General features: G+C 40.5%; 1 protein-coding gene across 4 annotated transcripts; it reads right to left on the reverse strand.

The window, feature by feature from the left end:
* Positions 1-5317: 5317 nt before the first annotated feature.
* tfap2c (transcription factor AP-2 gamma (activating enhancer binding protein 2 gamma)) lies at positions 5318-15042 on the reverse strand. 4 transcript variants are annotated; one of them, XM_067504182.1, is made up of 8 exons: positions 14957-15042; positions 11587-12048; positions 11269-11320; positions 10037-10108; positions 9228-9450; positions 7386-7504; positions 6213-6354; positions 5318-5983 (listed from the first exon to the last, which is right to left on the reverse strand). In XM_067504182.1, the coding sequence occupies exons 1-8, from the start codon at positions 14984-14986 to the stop codon at positions 5689-5691; spliced, it is 1395 nt and encodes a 464-aa protein (XP_067360283.1). In that variant the 5' UTR covers positions 14987-15042; the 3' UTR covers positions 5318-5688. The 4 variants fall into 4 exon arrangements, with proteins under 4 accessions (XP_067360283.1, XP_067360282.1, XP_067360285.1 ...); XM_067504181.1 differs by lacking the exon at positions 14957-15042 and adding an exon at positions 12600-12955; XM_067504184.1 differs by lacking the exon at positions 10037-10108 and having other exon boundaries at positions 14957-15041.
* Positions 15043-15362: the final 320 nt, after the last annotated feature.

Here is a 15362-nt window from a genome sequence, read left to right on the forward strand (position 1 = left end):
TTTAGTTAACTGAAAGGTTTGGGATGTGGCGGTTTTGGAGGGAACTGGAAGGATCTTTGTTTTTTTGCAGAGGCTGCAAGAGGACAGTTAAGAGATGCATGTTCCCTGAGAAACCAAGACATCTGTTGTCTGTGAGAAGGGTGCACAGGGAGTAGAGTGGGGATTGTGGGGTCCCTCCAGTCCTGTCCACACCAGCAGTGGCTACGCTGCTGACTAATTGGTAAGAGGCATAAGCGAGTGAAGGAGGGGTGTCTGGGTGGCCAGCCCAAGAGTAAGGAAGACAGGCCACTTCATTCCCACAGGATGAGGAAAAATGAAAAGAAATGAAGACAAGAAACAACAGAGACCAAAATACAGAGAAGAATAAGAGTAAGAGAGGTTTCCCCCCTCTTTTTTCTCCCTCTCACCCTCCTCCCTTTTCGTCTGTAGCCCTTCCAGACCCAGACTCCAGACTAGCCTCATCCTTGTAATTTAGATTAATTTCTTCCACATTTTCCTCAGAGATTAGGCTGTGACCCCCTACCCCCCTGTGTTCCACAAACACACACACACACACGCATGCACATACAATCATCTCACCCCCTACCATAGTTTCTTAATGCTCTCATTATTGAACTACATTCCCCTAACAGCTAACATGACCCCAACCCACCCCGAAGCCTCTACACACACACTACCCACACAAGCACACACACACACACACACACACACAGAAATGAAAACTCTCCCATCTCTAATCACTGTCATTAAATGATTCCACTGATAATGTGGTCCAAACTGTTATGTTAGTACAACACTGTCTGCATAAGGATCAACTCCATTATTATACTTACAAATACTGCCACCAGATGTACTAAGCTACAGTACTGTGCAAAAAGCTTGGGGCATTGTTTTATTTGGTATTTTGCTAATGCTATAATGATCATATATATATTTATTACTGCACACCCTCCTTGCTGGAATACAATTAGAAAATATGGTAAATATGTACACAGTAAGAAAAAAATACAAAAATGCTATGTGTTGAACTCTCTTGCTTGGTGTATTATACTTAAGAAAACTTTAAAAGGTCTCTCCCCAAGTATTCAAGATATGCTACCTGCAAAGGGGGGGGGGGGTTGGTCCACACTAAATACTGACCTTTCCCTCTACAACCTGTTTCTTCTGTTTTTCTAAATATTGTGTACATGTTTCCTGTGTTTGCTGATTATATCTTAATGAAGAGAGTTATAGATAGGAGTTATAAATAGGCACTGTCATGACGACCTTGCTAAAACCGCAAAGCTGATGGTGACCTAAGACTTTTGCAGCTATTACTGGCCCAACATAAGTGGCCTTTTACGGAACAACCACTTAGTTTCTCCGACCCCCTAAAAGGGTTTCCACAAAAGGTGGTGAAGGAATGGTTCTCAGGATGCTACACGCTGACAGTATCCTCCAGACAAAATCCGATTTACCATATTCTCGTGGTGCTGTTGACTACAGCACAGCAGGCAAATACCAGCCACGTATACTCACTGTAACACTAGGTGTGTTGTTTTAATGCCACACAGTGAGTCATGCAAGCAGACACAACTCAAAAGTAAACACAAGCAGCAATATAAATCCAGATAAGAACTTCACACATTTACAAGCACAATTGTGATCTTTTCTGCGAAAATCAAATGGCACACTCCTCTGCATTGGGTCCTTTGTTATGCAGTTAGGAACAACTGTTGGCCAAGAGTAAAGGCCAAATTTGGAAACATCTTTGAAAAATTCCTTAAAACCCTTTTCTTTTCTTTGGCCCTTTTTAAATTTCAGAGTGATTCCATTAAATGTTTCATGCAGATGCAATTCATATAAAACTTTTTACTACTTTCCACCGATCAAACCACTGTCCTCCCTTCTTCTTTACTAATTCATTCTTCACATATCTCCGTATCACTTGACCTTATTTCTAACAGGCACCAAAATTGCAAATATATTCATCAGAATTGCTCGTGCTTTTTTCACAGATTTTGAATTGAAATGATCATAAACTTGTTGAAACTTACTCTGCACTTTGTTCTTTTCCTCTTCTTGTCATCAGTTACTAAATTAACTTAACTCCTGATTCACACATGCAAATCAACTGTTGTCGACTTGTCGCTTGTGACAGGGAATGTTAGGACTACGGTTTAAGTCATAAAGTGGTTTTAGTGGTTGGGAAATGCAAGCAAGCGATTAGTCTGACTGCAAATGAGCCTTAATGTACAACAGATTTCAAAAGTTCTTAAGGGGAAGCGGTTGAACTAGTAGGAAAGGGGGTGAAAGTAAAGTGTTAAGTATCTGGGAACATGTCGGCCAAAATGCTATAACGTGTGAAAGTCAACATAATGCTAAGGTTAATACAACACACTCATATACAACTCTTTTTATAAATGTAAATACTCCCTTATATTATAATAGGTCCTTCTAAACTGCTTGGAGTGTATCACTAACTGTAATTAAAAACCAAAAGTTCTTAAGCACATTTTTCCTCTTTCCTGACAGCTTTGTCATGTGACTTGCTGTGACCTACATAAAAAGGTCATACAGTCAAAGCTGACATCTAATACAACTATAGCGTAGGGAATCTAGAGTTGACAAGAAGCCCTGGGCTTTTTTAAAAATGAGATCAAGGGATTGTATTAGCACGACATATCTCTGAAATAAAAAAGTCTATGAGTAGCCTTTTTTTTCCATAAAAGAATAAGTGCAGGTAACAGGTAAGCCCAACAAGTCTATGCTCGCCTCCTTTTCCCAGCTTTATTAGGTGTGTCAGAGGTGAATTACTCACAGCGTCTCACAGTTGAGAACAAAATGTTTGACCAGTTACCATGTCGCATGTGTTTTGGGAAACAGGAATGATACATAATAAACAGGTTCACTGTAGTGTGAAGACATGAAAACAGGATCATTTTCTGGAAGTAGGCTATTGCTGTTTAAATGTTTCTGTTCCCATAGTTTTCATTGTATTTTGTATCTATTGTTCATCTCCACTGATATTTGATGCAGAAATATTCAAAAATCAGGTGTATATAACTTTGAATTAGACACTCATGTAACAAGCTCTAACCCTCCAAACTTGCTCGGGAAAGATCTCCTCTGCTGACGCTAAAGGTGTGGAAAGTGAACAGAACGAGTGTGTCTAATAGCTCGCGGCTGCCAAAAAAAAAAAAGCACTGCAATATGACACAACAGACTGACAACCAGAACTGGGAGGCTGAACACAGGCCGAATCACATTCAGTTTAAGCCTCAACTGTGTTCAACTGTTCCTAAAAAGGCACTATAAATACCCCCTCCCCCCCTTTTTTTTCTCCTCCTCCCTTTCTACCACCTCTTCCTCCTCCTCCTCTCCCCCATTATCTTTCAGGACCAAGTGTAAAAGCTAACATGATTTACTGAAGGCAGTTAAAATCAACCGCTGCAAAGGCAGTGAGCCACCAGGTTGACAGGTCTGGTTAAACAGGTTCTGAGGGGAGAGGCTGATACTTGTTGAACTGCTAGGCATGGCACAGTGCTACTGCTGCCTCTCAAACATGTAGCCTGGACTTTGTGAAACGCTGGTTTCACCTACTGACCTCTAAGCAGGATATTCTGTACAGATAAAGCAGAACATAAATAATTGTGCGGTACATTATTGTGGAATACAGTGCTTTACATGTTTCACTTTCAGCTTCGTGTCTGACGTTAAAGTACAAATTGTGTTCCAGTCCACACTGGGCTTGATTTATTCTACTCAAGACACTTGGCAATAAGCTCCTGAAATGCATAAACAGACTACATGAATCAGCGCAGTCTGGCGAGGCAAGTGATGATTAAGCAACCTCGTGCCACATGTATATCCCATTTGCAATTTGGTATCACTTCTTTTTCACACAGACATCAAAGGAATTGTCATCTGCAGCATGAAGCTTGCTGTACCGCATTTCCTTGGAAGTAGTACACTTTGAAATTAAAAGTAGGCCGCACTTCACATGCAAGCGAAGCTGGTCTAAAAACAGAAAATTGTCAGGAAATATCAGCAAGCAGGATACTAAGTGATGGTCAATAGTTAAAAGATAAACAAGCCATTCGCGTGCACTCAGCTGTGCATCTTTGGTCATCACATGATTTATCATGGTCTTTGCCCTTACTGAGCCACACGGCCCTATTTGTGAAGCTCTGTGAGAGCAAATAATGATGGCTACTGTTCATCAGTTTGGGGACTTTTCTTTGCCGTTTATTAATAGGACGGTTGTACAACACATGACTTAACCATCAGCTGTGAAATACAGCTGAAATGGAAGCTACAGAACAATAGTATTATCCATTAACTTTATTAAAAAAAAAAATTAAAAAAAAAGTGTGTATGTTTGTTTGGCCTATAGGCAACATCACTAACTCATTGAACCAGACTTGAGTCTCATATTTATTTTTAGTTTTCCTGAAACTTTAAAACATTTTTATTTTTTTTATTTATTATTTTAATTTTTTTTTAACATACTTTCAAAAAAAAAAAAAAAAAAAAAAAAAGTAGCTTGTGCCCACTTCCTAACCTCTACTCAATAAAAAACTAACCCATTTATAAAAAGTTTAACACTTCATCATAAAAAGTTAAACCATACACCAGAATGATACCACTATTTACAAAAGCCCATTAAATTACAACATAAATTAGAAAATATTTACATCCAGGACAAGACACTGCATAAAATTCTATGTTTGGAATTTAATGTCCAATTTAAAAACATTTTTTAAGAGGAAGGAATATTTACATTTACACACATTCTCACAACACACAATCTGGCAGGACTGAACTGTTTCATAGATTGACGTTAACTTTTTTTTTCTTAAATACCCAACATGGTCAAAAATAATGCATTCTCACTGCCAGAATTTAAAAAAAGCATCAATAGAAGCATTGCTGCACCTTTAATCCACATGAACACTGAAGAGGCTTCTATCACACCAACTTTTAAGTCCCTGGTTTCTGAGCGAACCAGGCAAAACTGTCACACAGTTTGCGCAGGCCCACATAAGACTCAAATCATCTTTTGTGAACAAAGCACAATAACACTGGAGCCATTTTGAAGTGGTCTTACAAATCAAGCACAAAAACTGAGAAAATGAAGTGGATTTTCTTCTCTTTTTTTTAATATATAAAAATGTCCTATGCAAGTCCACTGAGACACAGGAAATCAGTGGATTTGCCTCCAGACAGAGCCGAAGGGGGGGAAACGGAGGAATTCACAGCCACAGCAGCTCATCTTGAAATGATGTCCTCTAGGGAGAGGGGGGGGGAAAAAAAGGTCTGCACTTTGTTCTTTTCCTCTTCTTGTCATCAGAGTGCAGGTCCCATGGTTGTAGCATTGGCACGTTGGCAACTGCATAGGACTGTTGTGGGTGCTACAATATGGTGTGTATTAAATCTTTAACAAGTTCGGGTCCCATTCGGAACCAGTCCATGTGCATTCATCATAGGTGCCAACAAACACAGGCATTTACAGCCAGTCGTGACAAGTTTAGAAATTTCCATCTTCTCAAAAATGTCAAAACTTCAATCTTTCACACACTAATTCAGCTTTAAAAATAACAATACTAAATATTGATTTTTTAAAAAAAAATGTCCATAAAGGGAAGACAGTTCAGCAAGACTGTGGACTCTGGGGTCCTCAAGTTCATAGGGATTTCCTTAGAGCACTCATTTCCTGTGCTTGTCCATTTTGTCAGTAGATTTGTTTCCACTGTCTGAGGATCCTTGGGTGTCACTGCCAGAGCTCAGGTACATCTTGTCCACTTGTTTAAGCGCCTCATTAAGGTAGTTCTGAAGTGAGGTCATGGCAGCACAAATGGCTGGTGACCCAAAGCCATGAGTGATGAGGCTGAAGTGGGTCAGACAGCCTTGGATTCCAGGCTCTAGGATGGGTGCTGGCCGGGAGTTTCCCAGAGGTGAACGATCCTGAGTGAGCAGGTCAGTGAACTCCTTGCAGATTTGCCTGTGGGTAGAACCCAAATGATTTAGGAGAAGGAAAAAAAATACTTAAGTGAAGCCCTGTGATCCAAATATAACTTCTATGGATGAAACTGCAGCAAATTTGATGATCTAAGAATGCTATAAAACCCATGTAAGCATTTGAAAAAGCTCTAGATGTGTCAACAATCATATTTTGCTAGAAGGTATATTTATATGCAAACTAGAGAGAACTACCCAGAGCAGGCACTTACTTGGCAGCAAGGAGCATGTTCTTGCGAGAGTTAACCTCATTGCGCTCCACATGTGGTCTGCCCAGGTATTCAGCTATTGCTTTTGCAGGAAACTCTGTTTCACAGACATAACCAAAGTCCCTTGCTAAATGAACAGCTTCACCTAAAAATAAAAAACAAAAGTTTGAGAAAGACACAGGTTGATAACTAGCCCCTTGTCTCACTTCAGCACTATATTATAGTGAATATACAAACATTCTTGCCATTTACACAGACATTAGCTCAGCGTGTCCTTTAACAGACTGTGCAAAGATTAAGCAGTGAGCTGGCCGGCCTCAGCCATTTATCAGTTCACAGCACTGCAGTGGCAGCCCTGTGTTAAACGTGATCTGCACGAACGTCAAGGCACTCGACACGAAGAGAAGCAGCTGAACTACACAACGACAAACTGCGCTATGTCTCCTAGCTTCAGGGAGAAAGGCTAGTGAGATGAATATATGTCTGACTTTAGGGTGGTTTGAGATGCATGGTTATATTGGGCGTATGTGGATAAAAGCTATCGGACAGTGCCCACGGCACCAACAGCGCCACTTATTGGTAGACATTCACATCACTTGAACATTGGCAGCCATTTAGAAGTACAAGCTTTAAGGTCAGCCGGCCCTCCTAGCGAACTGAGCACACGATAATAAGGCCTATTCCAGCTTTGAAGGTTTCTAAATAACAAAGGCCTCCAGTTATTCTGCGTCAAAAAATTATCAGGCCATTTGTAAAGAATTAGGTATGTAGGGAGTGAAGGGAAAAGAAAAAAAACAACAACATTCTACCGTAGCCTGCGGCAGGTAGATATGATTAAATTGATACTAGCATCATGGCAAAGCTTCACTGTGCGGCTACGGTATGACAGATAATTATTATTCAGGGATGACTTATGTTTTTAATGGGTTGACAAACTGAAAATCTGTAGCAATTGTACATTTTAAGGACAAAAAACATTTAAAGAAATTTCAACTTGAAGGTTTCACATTTGAACAGCAAATGGCATTGAGGGAGTGGCTTCAGATACTGCACAGTACTTAACATACACACCGTATGTCGAAGAGACTAATGTTCCCATATTCATAGTAACAGCAACATTCCAGGCAGGCAAACAGCTGTTCCATCTGAGAAGGTGCTATGAATGGCATGTCATACCTTCTACTAGTGAGGTGAGTAGGGTGACATTGGCTGCCTTCCTCCTTCCTGCAGGTAGGTTGAGTCCAATTTTATCCAGCTTCTCTCTCAAAGAACGACCGCCATTTTTTGACTTTGCTCTGCACACGGAAAAGAAAAAAAAAGAAATGCATTTAAACCCATTTGTTAGTTCACACGTTTTAAGAGCGCAGTCAAGGCATTCTGAGACCAAGACAACCAGACAGCCTGGCAACAATGTAGAGGTATTCCCTTCTAAACTTTTGAAAGTGAGTCGTCTAATACCCCCCCTTCCCCTTCTGTTGCAGGAATGCGCCAATTACATTCTTACCTGGAAGTTCCCCAGTACAACCACAATCTGTCCTGAAGTTGTACAGGGCAACTCCACCGGACCAATTTGGATTAACATGCACCACACTGGCATTAATGAGGGAGCACTGCTTTTCTCTAGGCCTGATTAGATTCGATCACAACGGTCTTTAGACTAAACCATCAAACCCTCTCACTTCTCCAATCGTTCAGTTATTTTGTGTACACTTATAAATGACTAATACATGAACAGCTGGGAAGTTCAGTGGAGCAGGAACAGGTAGGGCTGGGTGGAACAGAGTGTGCGGATATTGAGTCTCACGCTACCATTATCATGATCCTGTTAAGTATTAATCATTGTTACCATGAAAACTTATTAGAGCTTTCAGTTTCTAGTGGTGTAAATCAGTAAGAATAATACATCAAGGCTTCAGTTTGGTTTCCATACATTTGCAGACAATTGTTCATAGGAGATCAGGAAACAAGCATAGCATTTGCTACACTGTGAACCTTCACAATGTAGAACCTTTACCCCTTTGGAAAGATCTCATTCTACAATTCTGATAAATACAAAAAACAAAAAGAACAAAAGACACACACACCTTCCACTCCAGAAGTGTGTAGCAGAGAAATCACTTACACGTGCGTTTGCAGAAACACTTAAACTCTCCGCTTGCCATGGCCAATTCAGTTTTCCGCATGACTGGCAGTCAAAGCTCTCCCACTCCACGACGGGTGAGGGAGGAAGCATCTTTAGGGAGGCGTGCATGCCCAACCCCTTTATCCCCATCCCCGTCTCCCCTTGTCACTCAGTTGACGACCCCCTCCTATTGCTATATGACCTACTTAAAAATGTGACTGCGTATGGATGTGTGTGTGAGGGTACACATGTCAGCAATAATACAGACACATGGGAAGTGGCAAACGTGTACTCAAAGCATAAAACACGCTTTGATCAAGACATACTGGGGCGACAGTCCCTCAACGGACTGCCACACTAACATATGTGCCATAAGGTCAACTGCTCTGCCACAGATAAATTTACCCCTGTTGCAACCCCTGAAATGTGCACACACACAAATACACACAGAAATACACCCACAGAGTCCTCAGATTGGTACTAACTGTGTTGATGTAACCTATCCCCAGAAGAAGCAGAGAACCAAAATTGCAGACCACACAAAGAATGGCACAAATGTTACGCAAAAAAAAAAAAAAAAAAAAAGAAAACTGATGAGCCAGAGCAACTGAGCCAACTGAGCTGTGTCTTTAGAAAACCATTTCCCATGGGCTGCTAAGCCTAGTCTACAGATCACCAAAACTGCAGTTCCTCAGTTTTGTAGCAGTTCAGTTCATATTTGAGAGAGACGAGCCTTTTGAAACAGGAAATACAAGTACGAAATCGATTAGGCTTGTGTTGGCTTTGATTTTTTTATTTCCTCACTGCCACTCTATTTCTGTATCATGTTGAACATTTTTACATACAAGAGGTAAACGTGAATAAATGCAGGGTGTTAGATAAGCCTGAGGTCTGACCTGCGTAAAACCCCTCCCAGGAGTGATGCATTCAGGCACTCTGGGGGTGACAGCCGTCTCTGGACCTCGGCCACAGTAACCTTGTACTTGGAAGTGGAACTCAGCAAAGAAAGACGGCCCGGTACGGAGCAGAACACTTCTGTGGGGTTTGATACCATGCCCAGCAGTGCCTCTTTCTGGAATGGTAGACCTAGCGCGTTGCCTTTTGGGAGAGTGACGGGACCTGAAAAGGTGCACAAAAAAAAAAAGTAAACGCAAGTGAGCTGGAGTGAAAGAGGAAAAAAAAAAAAAAGACTTTGTGCAACAGCATGTGTTTAGATAAGCACTTTTCCTGCGTATGTACATAAGCTCTAGTCATCGGAATCCTCTGGTAATCACCAGGAAGACTATATGTGCACCTCTGCATGACTAAGAACACCAGTGTCTCCTGTACAACAGCCTTGTGTACAAGAATCAGCTACTGAGGATGGGTTTTTCCAAACACTGGAGGCCTGAGTGCTAAAAAGCTAAAATGTCCTTTGCTGTGCTCAACACCATCCACCAACAGTTACAGACACATAGAAAACCCTTCGTCTAAGCCACAGATTGGTCCATAGCATTCATTACTGACTTTTACAAGCTCTGGCTAATTAAAAACAAAAAAATATATATGTAGTGTTTAATTTTAGATATGCCAACAGTTGAATTTAATAGACTTTACATATTCAAAAAAAATATATATATATAACCACCCACAAATGCACTGACAGTCATCGGACAAACAAAAACAGCACAGCACAACTACAAAACACAGCTATCTTCATCCTCACCAGCAAGAATGCCCCCCTGATAATAAGTCCTCTGTAAGCGATCAAGGTTCCTGCCACCTCGTAGTCCTAATACTGAGACAGAAATCACAGTGACATGAGTGCTTTACGGCTCCTCTGGGGAACATGGTTTGGGAATGACATGCCATTGTTTAAAAGTGGAAAACCTAGATTGCCCATAGCGTGCCCTTAAGCACGGGAAGATTACAATGAGCCATCACTGATTTCCGTGACAAACACAGACTGGTTGACTTACTGTGCACATGGCTTACTGCTTATAACTGTGCCTCATAACATGGTCAAAATACAAATATGACATCACTTTAAAATCTCACATGCATGTTTCCAAACTAGTCACTCTTTTGTAATTTTGATTGGGCATTAGAATGAAAAACTAATGCACATGTTTAGATCTTAAAATGAAGCACGATAATATGATCCATTTATTTTTTTGCATGACTCAAAGACAAACAGAGCTTAAAAACACAAGAACAACATTACTCAAGCTGATCTTTCTCTGACTCAAACTCTGTTTAATGAAGCCCTGGTGACAGTGGGAATTGGTTCTCCCTAAAAACAGTTCATGTCCCAACAAATTACTAAACTGTCCTTCACATGCAAGCCTAATGCCACACCCCGCCAGAAGCTGGTTCAGCAGAGCCAAACACTGTCTCAAGATCAACTCATTATTTCCCCGTTAACGTGAACTGAAGAGAGCTGCAATTGCAAGCTTAACCAGGCTAAAGGTGATCCAAAGCTTTCCTCCCTTCTCACAGTCAACACGGAGGCTGTGAGATTGCTCAATTTTCATGTCATGTCAGCTATAGCCTGTCGCTTCTAAAAGGGATCCGTTCTTTCCCACTGGGCATCCATTCAAGCGCCTTCACCGACAGAATGGAGTAAGGATCACATCGAGCTTAGATAAGTGCACATCATGGCCATGAGGATTATTGTATGCAGTGCAAGTGCAAATAAAAGACTCCCATTTAGCTGTACTCCCACTGAGCGCCCTGACATGCCACTACAGAACTACATTTTAAAACACTACACAAGTATGTATAGTGAAAAATACAGTCCTCACAGCACATTTCCAGCTCCTGCCAGTATTTAGTGCACCATTGGTTATTTGTACAAAAGGCACATTATCCCAGCAGTAATTTCATATTTTTCTGGACAATTAAAAGTGCTGCTATTACTCCACATGAAAGGTTAGATTAGATTAGTCTCCAACTTACCTTTTTTGATGACTGTCTGATCTGCCATAATAATACTGTGGTCGTCTATGTGCTGAGAAAAGAAGAGAAGCAGCAATAAGCAAATATAAGCATTTCACCAAGCTGAAATTACTTTCTGAATGGTGTTCCCCCTTCATGCAAAACTACTAAAATGATGAGTTCATTTTATTGCATCCTTTCCCGAAAATATAGCCTATGGCTGTATATAGACTGTGACTATTCATTGTCTTTACAGCCACACTCCAGCCTTTGGAACATCTACACAACTTCTCCACTGAAGTGCAACGTAAAGTGATCATCTCAGTCAATTCCACTCACTTGAACATCCTCCAGTCCATGCCCCATGTCGTGCATCCCCATGTGATCCCCGATAACCGACGAGTCGAGGCCGTGAGCGTGAGGCGGAAGCAGTTCCGGCCGGCGGAACCCTTCCCTCCTCACCCCAGAAGAGCCTCCTTCTAGGCCCAGGATCTGACTCGCCAGTCCGCTCCTTGCGTGTGCGCCGAGCCCATCCTGGCCCTGCCGACCGGGCCACGGCTGTTGCTGGTTCGACAACGGTGATTGGTGCGTGGAGTTGATGTTGAAGGGGTCGCCGAGGTGGGAGTAGGGGTCGCCGGACTGCGGGTAGGAGATGGGCTGGTACGGAGGAGGGAAGTACGGGGGTTGGAAGTCTGAGCTGGACGAGTGTGAGAGGGAGGGAGACGGGCTGTAGAGATGCTGGCTGACCGCTGGCAGGTGAGGCAGCCGGGGATTCCCATTGCTGTTACCGTCGTGCCTTTCCTGGAGGACGGAAGAGACAGGACAGCTGAGAGAGATGACGACAGGACGTGCTAGCATGTGTCCCTCCAGGGAATCAAAGCAATCAGAAAATAGTGATTTGGGAGACAAAATAAATATTGGGACTTTAAATTAAATAGGCTATTTTGGCCTATCATTTTAGTCTGAAATTATCTTAAAATGATTTCACCTGAATTAATAAAGTAGCTTAGCATTTTAAATAATTCCCTACTTGGTACATTTTTTTAAAATAGCCCAATAATGTTGAATTATTATGAATTTTGCTGCTGTTGCATAAATAAATGCGGGTTTACAAATTACGGAACATTTTATAAATCGGCTTTTGAAGTTTTTTTTTTTTCCCCACCCAAAAAAGTAATTTTCTCCCTCTGCTGTCGTGGTTATGTCGGTTGTTTCAATATACCCGTTTTATTGCGCTTCATTTCATTTTTTCCAAACACATTATAAAATTTTAAACTCGTCATTATTGGCTTTGAAATGCAAACTTTGGGGAACATTTCTCTCTTTTTGTAGTCGATCCATGGATCACTCACCTCACAGTCATCCTCATATTTCACGTTGTCAGCTAATTTCCACAACATTTTTTTTTAAAGAAAACAGTTCTCCACCATACAAAAGAAGATAGAAAAAGAAAATATATATTTATTCGCCGGAGAGTTAATCCAGATATGAAAAAATGAAGAGCTTCCTGGTGATCATGAACCCCGCTGTTCTTCAGCTTCGGCAAAGCGGCGAAGTTGTGGTTGAAGGTTGAAGCGGAGAAGTGACCGACCGACTATCCGACCGCAGTTATGAGTTTCTACAGCCACAGTGAGAGAAAATAATCGTTGTCATGCAACATCCCCCCCACCCCTCTCGGGTCAGTGTGCTCTGTAGTTCTGTTGTGGAAGCCAGCGAAAACGGCGCATATAAAAAAAAAAAAAAAAAAAAAAAAAACTTGACTCCCTCTCATGGACAAAACAGCGATGCTCAAGTCTTATTGGTGCAAACGTGAACACTGCACAGGCACTCCGAGTGGGCGGCACCATGTCCGATGACGTCATTGTAAAAGGGAAATAAAACTTATTACTGATTGGCGGGACAGCGGTCCAATCAGAATTCTGTCCGTCTGTACCGTGTCAGGCTATAGAATGTGGCAGGCTTTATAAAAGGTTGTGTCAGATATAATGTCCCATCGCTACAGTCCACATTTCGTGGCTGAGCCTACAGTGAGCTTCTCATCGCCTTCTCTCATCGTTTAACTGCTTCTGTCTTTGGTCCCATCAATACCTCCAAGTGGGTCAAAAGAAACGGGGGTACCCGTGGACAACGTCCGGGATTGGCTTTTCTAAATGAAATAATAAATTAAATTTATTGTCATCTTTCTGAAATAACTTATCCGACTGCAGAGGAAACAAGATCTGTTTAAAAAAAAAAAAAAAAGGTGGAAATTGGGGCCTTACACTAATGTGATGTTACCACTTGCCTGAATCAACACATTATGGTTAATGATGATGATTGATCATTTAACTCCCAGGATAAGAAAGACGAAAAAAATAGTGATTAGTTGCTAGGTTACCAAAGCCTCTTGATGAGTGGAATTCTTTCAGCCAAATTCGAACTTTTCTAGAATTTATATGGTATTATGGGAAGAAATATTGTGACATAATGAAATTGGCCACATTTTCTTTTCGCCTTTTTTTAACTAGGCTAAAGAAATTTTAATTTATTTTGTCAGTCTAAAATTCCATAAAAGATTAAGACTTTAAAATTAATAAAACTCAAAGTACATCTTATAAATATATAAAATCAAATATTAATTTCATCACGTTTAATAATAATAATAATAATAATGATAATAAATAATAATAGATAATAATAAAAGTAATAAATAAACAAATTTAAATGTATACCACTTGATTACCTACTATAAATGGCACATTTAGAAGCCGACAATCTGCATTTAATTAAAGTAATGCATCAGTCCGGTTTGAATGACTACACAGAATATTAGATATTGAAATAAACATTTAAATCTGGGTGTTTCACAGCTGTGTTTAAGTCCTCCTTTCAAACCGCAATAAGTCCAACAGCTTAGCAGCATCATTCTCTCAAAAACCTCTAAAGCTCAGAAGGATTTCAGGAAACATCTCCTTCGTACCTTCATTTACATTTTTGGTGGAGCTTTGCGATGTCCAAAATAAAAGGTCATTTGAATCTCTGGTATGCATCAAATCTCATAATAAGGTCAAAAGGGTCACTATTGACATACTGTCCATTCAAGGCCGACTTTTGGATTTCACAATGACTAATTGTAAAAAGCCACAACTATGTCGTTTACATTTAATAGAATTAAAACATTTATCATACAACCAATCCAATACACGTTACAGTAAAATTCACATTATATTAGTAATCTGTAAGACTACATAGGCTAATCTGGAGTAGATTTACATTGGGCTACTGAGTGAACCGCATTAGAAAAAAACAGCTGAAGAATATGTGGTTTTCTTATAAATTAAATAGATTGAAAATGAAAATACACATTTCATTTTTTTTTTGTAGAATAAAAACAGAAAAGACAAGCTTGTGCCCAACTATTATTTATCCGATTTGAAAATCTGGATTTCAAGGTCTTCCATTTGATCCTAAACACAACGAGTGTTTTAAAATCCAGTAGCCCCAAACGAAATTATTCGAAGTTTATCCGAGTGTAGTCTTCGCGTTATTGGCATAATCACGGGTTATCCCAAGGCTTGGGCTACACGGCGCTGCGCGACTACGAACAGGTGATTACGGTGGAATGTAATAAAACTAGTGGTTCAGCAGCAAAACCATGCAACGCAAAGCAGTTCGGGTTAAATTAAAATCAGCCCTAAGAAAAAGAAAGAAAATCCACTCATGAACTCACCCTCCACTCTAACCTCTCCAGTACAGACATCTACAAGGCTCAAGTCGCAGCAATCCCACTGAGACTCAAAGAATGAGCGGAACAATCAGAGGTTTACGGACTTCACCTGATGATCGAGCAACGCGCATGCGCCATGTAGTGTAGTACCACCTGAGTAAAATCAATCAGTGGTTCCCTAATGCCTGCCCGCATTTGTTCTTTTTCACATAAAGTGACTTACATATTAAAACGGACTGAAGTAAGGAAAGGAGAGCACGGATATAGATAATGTAAAATAAAAAGCATAACTCATAGAATTAGACATTGGGCCCATAACCAGTAGTCTATAGTTGTAACTAAACTTATATTTACTTGCAATTGATAAATGTGAAAAAAGAAACATTTTATACAAGCTTGAGTTTAGGAA

The sequence above is a fragment of the Channa argus genome, chromosome 5, assembly GCF_033026475.1.
Source record: "Channa argus isolate prfri chromosome 5, Channa argus male v1.0, whole genome shotgun sequence".
NCBI classification, from domain to species: domain Eukaryota; kingdom Metazoa; phylum Chordata; class Actinopteri; order Anabantiformes; family Channidae; genus Channa; species Channa argus.